At 46.8% G+C, this 14,290-nt stretch overlaps 1 protein-coding gene and 1 long non-coding RNA gene across 3 annotated transcripts in view; one reads left to right on the top strand and one right to left on the bottom strand.

Moving 5' to 3' along the window:
• Window positions 1–718: 718 nt before the first annotated feature.
• LOC129653193 (chymotrypsin-like elastase family member 2A) overlaps window positions 719–14,290 on the top strand; it is a 16,292-nt gene continuing 2,720 nt past the window's right edge. The window contains exons 1-7 of the mRNA XM_055582626.1: window positions 719–758; window positions 1,010–1,098; window positions 5,832–5,929; window positions 7,700–7,828; window positions 10,071–10,207; window positions 11,667–11,812; window positions 12,975–13,127. Of these exons, the coding sequence (XP_055438601.1) occupies window positions 719–758; window positions 1,010–1,098; window positions 5,832–5,929; window positions 7,700–7,828; window positions 10,071–10,207; window positions 11,667–11,812; window positions 12,975–13,127 (792 nt within the window). The remainder of the gene's footprint in view (window positions 759–1,009; window positions 1,099–5,831; window positions 5,930–7,699; window positions 7,829–10,070; window positions 10,208–11,666; window positions 11,813–12,974; window positions 13,128–14,290) is intronic.
• LOC129653194 (uncharacterized) lies at window positions 2,952–11,449 on the bottom strand. Of its 2 annotated transcripts, none has more exons than XR_008714971.1 (3): window positions 11,311–11,449; window positions 7,716–7,933; window positions 2,952–5,546 (listed from the first exon to the last, which is right to left on the bottom strand). It is a non-coding gene; the product is annotated as an uncharacterized LOC129653194 (long non-coding RNA). The 2 variants fall into 2 exon arrangements; XR_008714972.1 differs by lacking the exon at window positions 11,311–11,449 and adding an exon at window positions 8,414–8,597.

Raw genomic sequence — 14,290 nt, 5'->3', positions numbered from 1 at the left:
TGTGCTTCTCCCACGTAAGCACATTTTTCAAATCCTCACCACATCATTGCAAAACAGACTGGGCACGCATTTCTCCCCTTGTTTCATGGACGAGCAGGCTCCAGGCCTTGAGACTTCTGTGGCTTATCCTAGGCCACCCAGCAAGCCAAGGTATGGCCTAGAACAGGCTTCTTCAACCTCGGTGCCACTGACAATTGAGGGGGAATCGTTCCTCGTTGTAACAGGCTGTCCTGTGCCTTTGTGGGATATTTAGCAACATCTCTAGACTCTACCCACTAGATGCCAACAGTACCCTACCCCAAACCGTGACAACCAAAAATGTCTCTGGACATTACCAAATGTCCCGTTGGTGGATAATACCAGCACCATTGAGAATCACTGGCCTAGAACTGTTTGTTTAGCATGCAACCTAATGTTTTCTATGAAAACACAACTCCAAGGGCCAAAGTTTTTCTTCTTCTCATAACATATAACTTAATCTGTTGAAAGCGGATAGAGCCCATATTTCAACATTCACATTTGGCATCTTTTTCCAAGTATTTCCAGGGTGTCAATTAGGGAAAATGGAAAAAGAATATTGGACACATGCCATTTTTCCATTGGGCTTTGAGAAAATCCCCATCTTGAATTTTCTTAGTATATCTCTGTCCGATAAGCCCACTCATAAAACCAGGGCCTTAGCCAGGGCCACACATATCGGACTCCTTACGGACACACCATGATCAGGGCCTTACTGCTGTCTACGTTGGTGGCTGGAGGTAAGCCCTGTCGCCCAGAGGCACTTTTCCAGCCTCCTGGTGGAACTGGGGATGGGACCTCCCTGCACCCACTGGGCTCAGTCCTGTGGTTGTAAGAAAGCTGGAGTGAAATTTCAGAAAAGTACAACAAAGGGTAGGACTCTACAGCCTGTAAGGATTCTTCCAGAACAGGGATTCTCTATGTGGGGGTTGGGAATTCAGGAAGTGTGGGGTAAATTGTTTGGGTCACTGCCTCCTTTCTCTTTCTACAGCTCTCAGCTGTGGGGTCCCCACTTACCCACCACAACTGTCCAGAGTGATTGGAGGTGAAGATGCAAGGCCCAACAGCTGGCCCTGGCAGGTGAGTCCCCCATACTCTACTTCTTGCCTCCCTGTCCTTACATAGGTAACATCATAACATGTTATGATGTTAGATACATAACATCACCACAGGGTCTATTGCACTGGCAAAAATGAGGATTGGTGGAGACTCAAAGGGCAGATGGGGGAATTCAACAATAAAAAATACATTTCTGTGCCCTTGGTCAGCCTTGGGGGTGGAAGGAGAGGGGCCGTCTCTAACTCGGATAAAGAGCTGCCCTAGCCCACACCCATCCACACAAATTCACAAATACATTCTTTCTGTTAACCAATCAGATGCTTGCTTACAAATATACTGTTATCTGATGATCCATTCATCACTCTCTATGCAAATATTCCTTGCTTTCAGGAACCAATCAGTGCTATTTTATGCAAATTAATTCTTGACTACAGGCAAATCAGTATTACCAATAAAGTAAATGCCTTCTTACCTTGAAATAATTCTAACAATAAGGTGACTAAAAATGCTGGGTGGGGCACAGGCACAAATTACTAGGACCTGTTAGTGGTAGGACTCATGAAAGAAATATGTGAGGCTTATACTGACATAAATAAATATAGTAAAATCTCTCTTATCTGACATGATTGGGATTGAATAATAGGTAAAGAACACGCCCGCCAATGCAGGAGACCTGGGTTCAATCCCTGGGTCAAGAAGATGCCCCAGAGAAGGAAATGGCAACCCACTCCAGTATTCTTGCCTGGGAAATCCCATGGACAGAGGAGCCTGATGGGGCTACAGTCCATGGGGTTGCAAAGAGTCAGACATGACTTAGCAACTAAACAATGAATCAAAAGATTGGTTATAGATAAATTATTAGAAATCACACATATCCTTTAAACATTTACTTTAATTGAAAACTTGTAAATACACATTTAGTCACCAATCTATCTTATATAAATCATCCCCACAATATATCATCTGTAATTCCATTTCTTTAAAGTAGAGTAACTGACTATGAGATACTCAAGAAGCAATCTGACAGTCCTTCCAGATTGTGATGACCTTTTTTCCTCAATTTTTCAGTTTTTTCATCTATGCCTAATTCACAGCAATGTTTTAAAAGGCATGGTTATCTGGTCTCTTCCAAGCACTTACCTTAGTTTCCACGTAAACCACAACCATCTTTTAGAACTCATATTTCATTGGCTACATATTTAATTAATACACATAATTACAATATGAGTGCAACTGGCATACGCAGGTTTGGGAGCAGAAGGGTTGAGTGGGGTGAGTTTACAATGTAAGTGAGTGCTCAGAGTGCCCCATGCAGCCATCAGTAGGTTTCATGGAGGGAATGAAACATTCATTCATCTTCCCTTCAATTAGGAGAGCTTCAGTCATAGATAGTGACAGACAATTCATAATTTATGTATTGGATTGGCCACAAAATTCATTCAGATTTTTCTATAAGATGTTACCAAAAGAAAACCCAAACGAATTTTTTATCCAACCCAATACTTAGCTCTGTGTACTTTTGCCAGTTCTTCTACTTTTCTCACACTCCCACAATATATTTTTTCTGGGAAGTTGGAAGAGAGGCCCTATACCTCCCCCCTAAGTAGAGGTCACCCCTGTGCTGAGAATCAGTCAATGCTGCCTACCAAAGTATCTCCTCACCCTCTGGACCATTTGCTCCACCTCTGTACCACTTGCTGATACAAACGTATCCTTGCCTTGGGAACCAATTGATGCTAGTCTTAGAAGGGTCTCACTAGACTTCCTGCTTCTGCTTCCCTAGGAGATTTTTTTAATCAGGATGGGTGGGGACCAGGGTGAGGCAAACGAGGCACTCACTTTGGGGGCAAAAGTTAAGGAAGCACCACAAAACTCAGTAACCAAAATGATTTTTTAATGCAATGTTTTTTAAAAATCAAACTTTATCATAATGAACAAAATATCAAAATTTTAAACAAATATAATTTGCTCTGCATTGGCTGAGAGGTCTCTTCTGTTCCACACTCATCTCAAGATTATGATTCTAGGTCACAATCCACTAGACACAGGAAAATAAAGCGCTAGATGATTTAAAATTAAAGTAGGGTGTGTAGGACTTCACTGGTGGCCCAGTGTTTAAAACTCCTCATCTCCACTGTAGGGGGTGTGGATTCTATCTCCGGTCGGAGAATGAAGATCCCACATGCTGCAGGGCATAGCCAAAAAAAAAAGAAAAAGATAATAATAAAGTAGGATGTGTAAAGTTTCCACATAGATTCTGGAGCCAGACTATTCATGCTATGCCACATACTAGCTGTACAAGTGAAGCAACTCAATTTACCTTTCTCAGTGAGTAATATGAAAAATATATGGCACCGCTCATGATGTGGACCATGTTGTACAACTTTCTATTCACTGCCTTAGTTTATTCATCTGTAAAGTGGGGATAATAATAGCGCTTCATGAGATCACTGTGACTGTGATGTGAGCTTACTGACACTCTGAGCTCAGAACAGTGCCTGGTATATGGTAAGTGTTCAAATTATTAGACATTTAAAGTGTTAGCTATTATGATTATTAATCATCCCAAGAGCCCCAGACAAGCATTATAATCCCCATTTCCTAGACAAGGTAACTGGGGCTCAGAAAAGTTATATAATTGCCCTAAGTGACCCAGTTAGCCTGGGGGAAAGTGCAGCGTCAAATTTGGTTTAACCTTTGCTCTTGTGGCCACACTTTGCTGCCCACAAATTATATGTTTACACATTACTTCAAATTTTCACATCTGTAGGATGATTTCAGCCTATTTGGAGATTTTTGGGGTGGGGCATCCTTTTAGGTATCTTTGTAATTTTGTCTAATTTTAAGCACTGTTTTTAAAAAGTCAGTTAATCTAAGTCCCCTTAATGTGAGGCAAACAAGATGTCATGGGGATAATCAGAAATGATGTTTGGAGAAAGCAGCATCAGTCCTGCTTTCCCTCCACAGGAACCGTGGTCAGAGCAGGCCACGCTCTGCTGCCACCTCGCTCCTTTCTACTTGGCCTTGGCAGGGACTTCAAGGGGAAGGAGGTGGGACAGCTGCCACAGAGACCCAAATGGTGCCAAATGCAACTACCTTCAAGCTCCAACCCACACCTATTAAACTATCAAATCTAAGTGGAAACAAGTTTTTCCTTAAAAAAAAAAAAGGTTTAGAGTCGTCAGGGGTAAAGTACACTTAAGTATTTTCATATTCCTATGAGTGGATTTAGTCTTCAAGGAAAAACTGAAGAGCAATAGGCGACAAGTTCAGCAAGAGAGACCAGACACTTGCCCTGCTGAGTCCATTTTCATTCATTCACTCATTTTCTGATTAACTCACTTGTTCAATTCATTAAGGACCCACTATGAGACAGGAACTGTTCTAGGCACCTGGAATACAGCAGTGGAAAGAAAATTCACAGAGCTTATATTAAAGTGGGAGAATGAGACTATCAGCCATTGAATGTGCAAATTCATAACATCAGGTGATGATAGACACTATGATGAAGAATAAAACAGGACAAGAGGAAAGAGCTGTGTGTGTCCATATGTGTGCATGGGTGTGTAAGGATATGCGTGTACACTTGTGTGGTCACAGAGAACCTCACAGGGAAGGTAACCTTGAACACAGACCTGCAGGAAGTGAAGGAGAAAGCTATGCTAATACTTTAGAGAAGAATAGTTCAGGCAGAAGGAATAGCAAATGTAAAGGCTCTGAGACAGAAATGGGCTTGTTGTGTTTCCAGAACCTCGTGGAGGTCAGTGTTGCTGGAGCAGAAAGGGGAGTGAGAGCCTGTAAGGTGAGGGTGGTCATGTAGAACCTTGTAGGGCATTGTACACTTTGGGGTTTACATCGTATGAGAGTGGAAGCCACTGGCAGGTCAGAGCAGAGGAGAAACGTAATTAAGCTCACATTTTAAAAGATCATTCTGCCCACTGTGTTGAGAAATGGGGTGAGGAAGGGGCCAGACCAGGATCAGGTACAATACATAGGAAGCTACAATAATAATCCAGGTGAGATGTGAAGATGATGGGGACCAGCAGTTGAGGTGGTAGGAGGGAGGCGTTCTGTCCACATATTCTGGAAGTAGCGCTGGTGGGATTTGCTGGTGGGTTCGAATGAGGCACATGAGAGAAAGAGAAGCATCAAACTCACTGCCAAGAGTTTTGGCCTGAACAGCAGGTACAGCTGGTTTGCCATTTACCAAGACAAGAAAATTTAAGGAAAGCACAGATTCAGGGAGTGAGCAGAAGGGATCAAAATTTTGCTTTACACATATTAAATTGGAGAAATATGTCCTGAAGAAATAGCTCCCAAGAAAGGAAAAATCCCAACAACTCGTGCTACAGAAAGATGTTCAAAACAATTCTTGGAATTCCCTGGCAGTCCAGTGATTAAGACTCCCCGCTTCAAATGCAAGGGGCGTGGCTTCCATCTCTGGTTGGGGAACGAAGATCGTACATGCCCTGCAGCACAGACAAAAAAAAAATTTTTTTAATTAATTGCTTCTTAATAGAGTTTTTATTTACATTTTTGACATTTTGTTCATCATAGATTTTTTGTGTTAGTTTTCTAAAGATTATTACAATGTTATGTAGCTGGATTAGCGTTTCTTCGTGCCCCCTTAGATTTTGCACCTGAGGCGAGTGTCTTGCTTGCTCAACTTCCCCTGCCCCCACTCCCGGGGCTGGGATGCTGCGAGCAGTGGGTCCAGCCCTTTCAGCTATGGGATCACCTGTGCTTCTTCCCAGGTCTCCCTGCAGTACAGCTCCAGTGGCCAGTGGCGTCACACCTGCGGAGGGTCTCTGATAGAACAAAATTGGGTCCTGACAGCAGCCCACTGCATCAGGTAATTGCTATTCCCCTGTCTCCCCGCCCGCTCACCCTACTAGCCAGCACTCGTCTCTCAGTTAGAGCCCAGATGGCCCAAACCACCCCATATAAAGGAGCATCGCACATAACCATTTCCTTGGCCAAGAAATATGCTCTCTTCGATCTACAGTTCAGTCTGTTGGTCAGGTGATAGACCTATATATATATATGGATTGACCGTCCTGTGCAGGGCACTGAGGGGGACTATGGGGAGGGAGGGGCCCATTTTCTGCCCTTTTGGGGCAAACTAGATATGGCCTCTGGATCTGGAACTGGGTTCACTTGAGCTACTTGAATGACTTCTTCATCTCAATACCATCACCCGCAAAAAAGCAGGTAACACGCTTGCAGAAGTTGTAGTTGGGACGCTCAGTCGTGTCTGATTCTCTGCAACTCCATGGACGGTAGCCTGCCAGGCTTCTCTTTCCATGGGATTTTCTAGGCACGAATACTGGAGTGGGTTACCATGTCCTTCTCCAGGGGACCTTCCCGATCAGGAATCGAATCCGTGTCTCCTGCATTGGCAGGCAGATTCTTTACCACTAAGCCACCGGGGAAGCATCCATGGGTATTCAGTGTGGATTCAATGAGATAATGCATTAAACGGGCCAGCATAGAGTAAGTGCTCAATAAAAGTGAAACTAGCACCATTATAAAGGCCCACGGGGAAAGGAAAGGCTCTGTGACATCCATTGCTCACCTGTCCTCTTCCTTCCCTCCAGCCTCTGCTTAGCTTACCCAGGCTGGCGCTCACTGGAGTTTCCACTGGGCCAGTGCGACACTCTCATTGTCAGGGGTGGTCCCTTCTCTCTACCTAATTTACAAGTTCTATGAGGTGGTGGGGGAAATCACAGAGGTCTGGGATTCAGGAGTCCTGCTTCTAGCTCTGAGTTGACACTAATGAGCTGGAGAGTAAGACTTTGGACCAGTTAGTCCTTCCTAAGCCTCAGACTGGCTTCCTAGGTGATTCAAGGGTAAGGAATCCGCCTGCCAAGGCAGGAGACGCAGGAGATGCAGGTTTGACTCTTGAGTCAAGAAGATCTCTCCTGGGGAAGGAAATGGCAACCTACTGCAGTATTTTTGCCTGGAGAATCCTGTGGACAGAGGAGCCTGGCAGGCTACAGTCCATGGGGTCACAAAGAGTCAGACACAACTGAGCAACTGAGCACGCACACATGCATGCAAGCCTCAGGTTCCCCATTTAAAAACAGGAAATGAGTTAAACTAAAAAAAATGGCCTTGGGAACTTCTCTAGTGGTCCAGTAGTTAAGACCCTGTGTTTCACTGCAGGGGGCACAGGTTCTATCCCTGGTTAGGGAAGTTCTGCATGCCATATAGTTGTGGCCAAAAAAAGATAATAAAATTTAAAAATTAAAATAAAAAATGCCCTTTAAGTTAAATGACTGAGGTTATCTGTATCCATCTCACTTCCCCTATAGTAATATAGAGCTTATATTATTATAACTTTTATTTTATATTATAGTTTACAGTTGGTATAATGTAGTTGTAATTACTGTTTTGTTGTAGTTATTATGTTATGTTGTAACTAACTGATTGTCCCAAGGAAAGAAAAATTCCCAGTGCCAACTAGTGGCTCTTGGAGCAGGAGCTGGCTCGGGTCCCCCAGCACTGTCCAGAGCTTGGTGTCTAACTGGTACATTCATTGGGGTGTCCCAGCCCATAGGGCTCAGAGAGAGGAAAGGACAGCCCAGAGCTCACCTTCCCTGCCTGGCCCCCTCTCCCCCAGCTCCTCCAGAACCTACCGTGTGGTGGTGGGCCGGCAGAGTCTCTCCACCGTTGAGTCTGGCTCACTGACCGTCGCAGTCTCCAAGTCCGTGATACACGAGAAGTGGAACTCCAACCAGCTCGCCCAAGGGTGCGTTCTGTCTGGGTGCACTTTGGGGGTGGGTTGGCAGGGACACAGACTGGGGGCGGGCTATCTCACAGAAAGCAGTGGGTGCTGTCCCATCCTTTGCTCCTTCTGTAGGGAGGGGGGAGAGGTTCTCAGCCCCAAAGACGCCTGTGCTGGCATGTGACTGGGGTGGCGGGGGGAACCTAGATCTCCTGCCAGTTAAGTCTACAGAGTTCCGGTCCACCCCACGCACTCACTGACCATGGGTTTATTCTGTGCCAAACCCTGAGGACACAGAGATGGGTCTACAGGCCCCACAACTGGGAGTGGAGTCCATGAACAGAGTGGGATATGGTCCTTCCTGCCTTCCTCCACCCTGTACCTCCTCCTAGCAAGATCTTTTAAAAACAAAGACTCCCTGATACCCTGCAAAGCAGCCTTGGTAACAGACACAGGAAGCTAGCCAAGGGTCCAGAGCTCTGCAAAACCCTAGTGATGGTTCCCCGACCAGCAGGGAGACTCTACTCCCCAACTCCTTAGACGAACACATGCCACCCCATGCTCACCCTGAGCCTTTGGTGACCATCCCCCCACCCATGTTCCACATACCACACAGGGTGCTTGACGCACAGAGATGCACAGGTCACCGCAGCAGCTCTCAGGGAGCCCATGGCCAGAAGTGTGGCTGCGAGGCTGTGCGGGGGGTGGTTAAGGAGCCTGCTGGCTTAGATATGAATAACGACCATGTGGCATTGTTGGCATCTCCTTACCAGGGACACAAAGTCATCTTCCATTTTCCTGCTTCCCCATCACCATCCTGGAACCTAGAAGTATCCATCTTCCTCTCCCATCCCCCAAGAGCACGTCTGCAGTTCCAGAAGGGCCTTTAGAAAGAAGTACCCCAGCCATCTCTTCAAATTTGTGTAATTTAACCACACACAAGGCCTCTTCTGCAGCCCAAGATGCCACTCTTGAATGGCTGCCCAGAAAGCTCACTCACCAAATCTTCCAATGACTCTGCATTACAGCCCAGGAGAGAGCAAAGGATGCCCTGTGGCTGGAACTCCCTGCGCTCTTTCATCTGGGCAGCCTGCTGTGGTCCAGCACTGTTGACGGCTCACAAAGGATGCAAGGAGTCTGTGAGTCATAAGTCAGTCTCTGCCCCCAAAGGGACTAGTCAACTAGATGAAACACACAGACAAGGCATTGGAAAGCCATAAAACGACACGGAATGTGTCCAGAGAAGCTTTAAGACATGGGAAGGAGATGGCTGGGCAGAGAGTGGAAAGAGAGATTTTTAGCTACATATGGCCTCTCCATGTGGCCTTGGCTTCTTCATAGCACAGAGGTTAGGATCTAAGAAAAGAAATCTTGAAAGATCATACAGAAGCTTCATCTCATGTCATGACTTAGTCTCAGAAGTCACATGGTGTCACTTCCTAAACATCACAGGCCCCCCATCCCCAACCAGGGGGAAGAAACTGAGACCCCCAACTCTCAATGGACAAAGTGTCAACATCACATTGCAACAAGCACCAATAGGTGGGAGATCTCATTGCAGCCATCATGGAAAATGTGATTGGCCAATCACTAAAGGTTTCCTAGACAAGGACATGAAATTCAGGGATAAATCTGACAGCAGACCTCAAGGTGGAAGAGAGAGTGAAGAATAAAGGCAAAAAGTCATTTCGGTCTGAACATCTGCTGTTTTCTAAACCAAACACAGGAAGTACAAGGCCAGCATGGACATCACCAAGCAATCATGGATTTATTCCCTTGCTGATCCTGGAAAGAACCTCAGAGTCCTTGTCAACACAGCCTGCCGGGCAGCCACAACAAATCCATCAGAGTGGACTTTGCAAGACAGACCTACTTGCCCTCTCTGTTTTAAATAGTCCCCTGAAAGGCCTTTAGGAATTTAGGGCTTCAAGCTCCACCAGGGACAAAATACAGTCCTGGGGGGACTTCTCCAGTGGCCCAGTGGTGAAGACTCTGCCTTTCACTGCAGTGGGTATGGGTTCAATCCCTGGCAGGGGAACTAAGATTCCACACGCTGCTGAATGTGGCCAGAATTTTCTTTTTAAATGCAATCTTGGGGTTTAACCATAGCTGCTCCTGATCCCTCATAACCCCAACAGCAGGAAGATTCATCATCAATCCAGCCAGGGATGGGGTTCAGTGATCCCAGCTGGAGCTAGAATCAGAAATATAACTGGGACAGAACCAGTCAACCCTCTGGTTATGCTCTGCTTCTTTTCCAACCCAGGAACGACATTGCCCTGCTCAAACTGGCCAGCTCTGTCCCCCTGACTGACAAGATCCAGCTGGGCTGCCTGCCGCCTGCCGGCACCATCCTGCCCAACAACTACGTCTGCTATGTCACAGGCTGGGGAAGACTGCAGAGTAAGGGGGTGCTGGGAGCCCCATGGCTCCCAAGGGAGGGGCGATGTCACCCCGGTTGAGTCAGGGGTTTTCTCTCCGCTCATTATCCAAGGAGTCTGGAAGAAGTGCCTGCTGCCTTGGAGAAGAAGGATAGAGTAGACAGATAATGCCTTCCCAGGTGGCTCAGTGGGTCAAGAATCCACCTGCAATGCAGGAGACGAGACGCAGGAGACAAGTGTTCATCTCCAGGGTCGGGAAGATGCCCTGGAGGAGGGCATGGCAACCCACTCCAATACTTTTGCTGGAGAGTCCTATGGAGAGAGAAGCCTGGTGGGCTACAGGCCATAGGGTCGCATAGAGTTGGACACAACTAAAGCGACTGAGCCCGCACACATGCATGCACATAGACAGACAAGAATTCAGAATGCCTGGGTTCAAATCCCAGTTCCTCCACTTATTTGCTGTGTGGCCACCAGCAGATTGCTTAGCCTTTCCACGCTGAAGTTTCCTCATCTGTAAAATGGGGATAATAACAGGCTCTGTATCACAAGGTTGCGGATAATCCATGGGAAGCACTTAGCCCAGTGCCTGGCACATGGTGCTCTGTGTTAGCTGTTGTCACTGTCGCCATGACTACATGACATCTGGCATAGACGTCCCTCCTATGGCCCAAAGCCAGGGCCTAAAATAGCATTCACTCCATGACCTCAGGATTCTACAGCTCCACAAAGGTCCCTGGGGTCCTCATCAGAGTCTCCCCTTCCCATCTCAAACCCCACTCGTCATGTGCCGCCTTACCGTGCCACTCATGACTACGTGTGGGTCTCCCTCTGACATAAGCCCTAAGGGTCAGAAATCCAATGACAGTGAGTCACCAAGAAGGAGCAGAGGACCTGCCCTCCCCTTGGGAAATCACCAGAGGTTTGGAAAATTCCAGGAAGGCCCATGCAAATAAGTGACTATTTTTTCTCATAATGACAAACCTGTAAGTGATATTTTTTTACAGAGGTACATCGACACACATACACTCAAATTGATATCACTCTCTTGCCTGGCTTATCTGCAAAAATAGGACCCACGGACACTTAGCAGAAGTGAGAAGTGGAGATGTATCTCTTACTTACTGAGATACAAATTCAGCCACCGGTTCATTTATCAGAAAACACCCAGGCAGACTGTATTTCACTGAACGCAGCAAGAGCCAGGGAAGGGTCCAAGTGCTTGACTTTATTCCCAGCTATGTTGGCCACTAGCTGTGTAACCTCAGCTCATTGGCTTAGCTGGAGTCAGGTGTTCACCCCTGCACCAATCAGCAGTGGCCAATCAACTGTAGGCAAATTGGCTGCTTCCATGGCAACCTTATGGCTGGAAGGAAGGAAGAGGGACCAGAGAAAAAGGGGCTGGGCAGAAATTTCAGTAGGCATCCCCTACTTGCTTTTTCCCTTTGTCCCTGTAACACCTTCTCTCTTGTCTCATGCAGCCAACGGAGCTCTTCCTGACATCCTGCAGCAGGGCGAGCTGCTCGTTGTGGACTATGCCACATGCTCCCAACCTAGTTGGTGGGGCAGCACTGTGAAGACCAATATGATCTGTGCTGGGGGAGACGGCGTGACCTCCAGCTGCAATGTGAGTCCAGGAAGTCACCCCCCCCCCACCCCAACAAAATGGAGCTGAAGGTGGGGAGAGTCTTTCGGGGTCCTAGACTCTATCCTCACACCTGCTGGCAAAAGTGCTAGGAAGCAGCTTCACATGTTTGAGACCCTGATCTTTGTCCTTGCAGTCTCCAGAAAAGATGTTTTGAGATTCTCCTTGTAATAGTGTCTACCCTTTCACTGCTGGAAAGTCCTGCCTTGAGTCCCATTGAGGGCTCTCATTACTGTCACCACTCTTATTCTTTCCTCTGTGTAGAAAGAGAGACAAGGGGACCTATTTGCTGAGTCAAGACCTTTCTGAGATGATTTTAAGTTTATCTGTTGAATTAACCCCATTCATGATGGTTGCTTCAGGGTAGCTACCACACAGCCTTTCTAGACACACCATCTTAACCAACAGACTTGCTATGTGGTGGACTCTGCAACATGAGCACAAAGCAGGAAGGAGCCTCATGTGTCCTTCAGATCACACTGGAGACCTCTACTTTCTGCCCATGCAGACCGGCTCCCAGGAAACTCCCTCAGTGGGAGGAAACTCCCAATGGTGGTGGAGCGCATGAATTTCTAACTCAGGGACACATCTCAGCTCCTTCACTTACTGCCTGAACAACCTCAGACTGAGGGGTTTTTGCTTTTCTCTTCGGTGAAATGGTGTGTGTGTTAGTTGCTCAGTTGTGTCCAACTCTCTGTGACCAAGTGGACTATAGCCCTCCAGGCTCCTCTGTCCATGGGATTCTCCAGGCAAGAGTACTGGGATAGGTTGCCATTCCCTTCTCCAGGGGATCTTCCTGACCCAGGGATTGAACCCAGGTGTCCTCCATTGCAGGCAGATTCTTTACCATCTGAGCCACCAGGTAGCAATACTTACCTTGTAGATTTTTGTGAAGATGAAATGGAATAAGGCCTATAAAGTGCTCAGCACCATTCCAGGCACCCAGAAAGAGCAAGGGCTAGTTATGGTGCCATCTTGAGCTGTGACTGCAAGGGCTGGCCTCGGGGAACTTGGCGACCCACATGGAACAATATAAATACACTGCCAGTGTGTAAAACAAAGGCTCTGAAGAGCAGCCCCTGCCCCGCCCACCCCCCTGCCCAAGCCCCTAGGCCGCTCCTGACACAACTCTGCTCTTCCCCAGGGGGACTCCGGCGGGCCACTGAACTGCCAGGCAGATAATGGCCAGTGGCAGGTGCATGGCATAGTCAGCTTCGGGTCCTCCCTCGGCTGCAACTACTACCGCAAGCCCTCCGTCTTCACCCGGGTCTCCAACTACAATGACTGGATCAGTTCGGTAAGAACAGGACAAGCCGTGAGCCCCAGGGCCCTGCCCAGCCCCGGCCCAATGAGGGCCATGCCCACCTATGTTCCAAGAATCCCCTCCCTCCTCCTGAGAGCTAGAAAGTGCAGGCTTGGGCAGCCTCCACAGGGCTCCCCATGGGCCTTCACACTTTCTGTGTAAGTTGAGTGCAAGGCACATAGAGGATAACTTTGTCCAAAGAGGTTGAAAATAAAGGTTACTCCTCCAGCACTAAGAGTAGTTTTCCTAGGATTCATGGAGTATTTTACTTTTCTTTATCTATGTGTAAGCCCAGACCCTACTGCCCAATGCTATATTTATCTGCAAAGCCCCAAACCCAATCATTTGAGTCCCCCACAGCCTTAATTGTTGGAAACTAGTCCTTCTAAAGGGGTTCCCCTATATTTTTAGCAGTTAAAGAGCAGTGTTAAACCTTAATGACCCCGATTAAGTGACACATAAGCATTAGTTACCTCCACCGTAACTGTACATTTAATTTTATGTAGAACCTCTGATGTAAAATATCATTGCAACTTTCTTAGATAATTACAGGAGAGGTAAGAGATTTTCAGAGGCAAAAAGACTTCTTCTTGAATTCAGGAAAAGAGAACCAAACCGTTTTTTAAAACAGCTGAATCACACGTTCTGGGGTTACATGTGTGCTGTGCTGTGCTGTGCTTAGTCGCTCAGTCGTGTCTGACTCTCTGCGACCCCATGGACTGTAGCCCACCAGGCTCCTCTGTCCATGGGTATTCCCCAGGCAAGAATACTGGAGTGGGTTTCCATGCCCTCCTCCAGGGGATCTTCCCAACCCAGGGATCGAACACAGGTCTCCTGCATTGCAGGCGGATTCTTTACCATCTGAGCCACCAGGGAAGCCTTGGTTATATATTCAAAAAGCCATATCTGTGTTAATGGGGAAAGATCTATTATAGGTTATTTTATAGCCCAAAGTAACAAGACTAATATATGTTATTTTATTAGCGGGTAGATAAAATTTTTCTAAATGTAATCAATGCTTGTTTATAGTGGTAGAATTTTTCATTAAAATCAAACAAGTTTAAAAAGTAATAAAAATAAAGCAAAGGGTCCCCCAGATGTTCTGTAGGGTGACCAGTCATCTCAGTTTGCCCTGGACTGGGAGGTTTCCTGGGATG

This window comes from Bubalus kerabau, chromosome 5, assembly GCF_029407905.1.
Source record: "Bubalus kerabau isolate K-KA32 ecotype Philippines breed swamp buffalo chromosome 5, PCC_UOA_SB_1v2, whole genome shotgun sequence".
Taxonomy (NCBI): domain Eukaryota; kingdom Metazoa; phylum Chordata; class Mammalia; order Artiodactyla; family Bovidae; genus Bubalus; species Bubalus kerabau.
The sequence above is the reverse complement of the archived record's forward strand: the minus strand, read 5'-3'. Positions and strand labels throughout refer to the sequence as shown.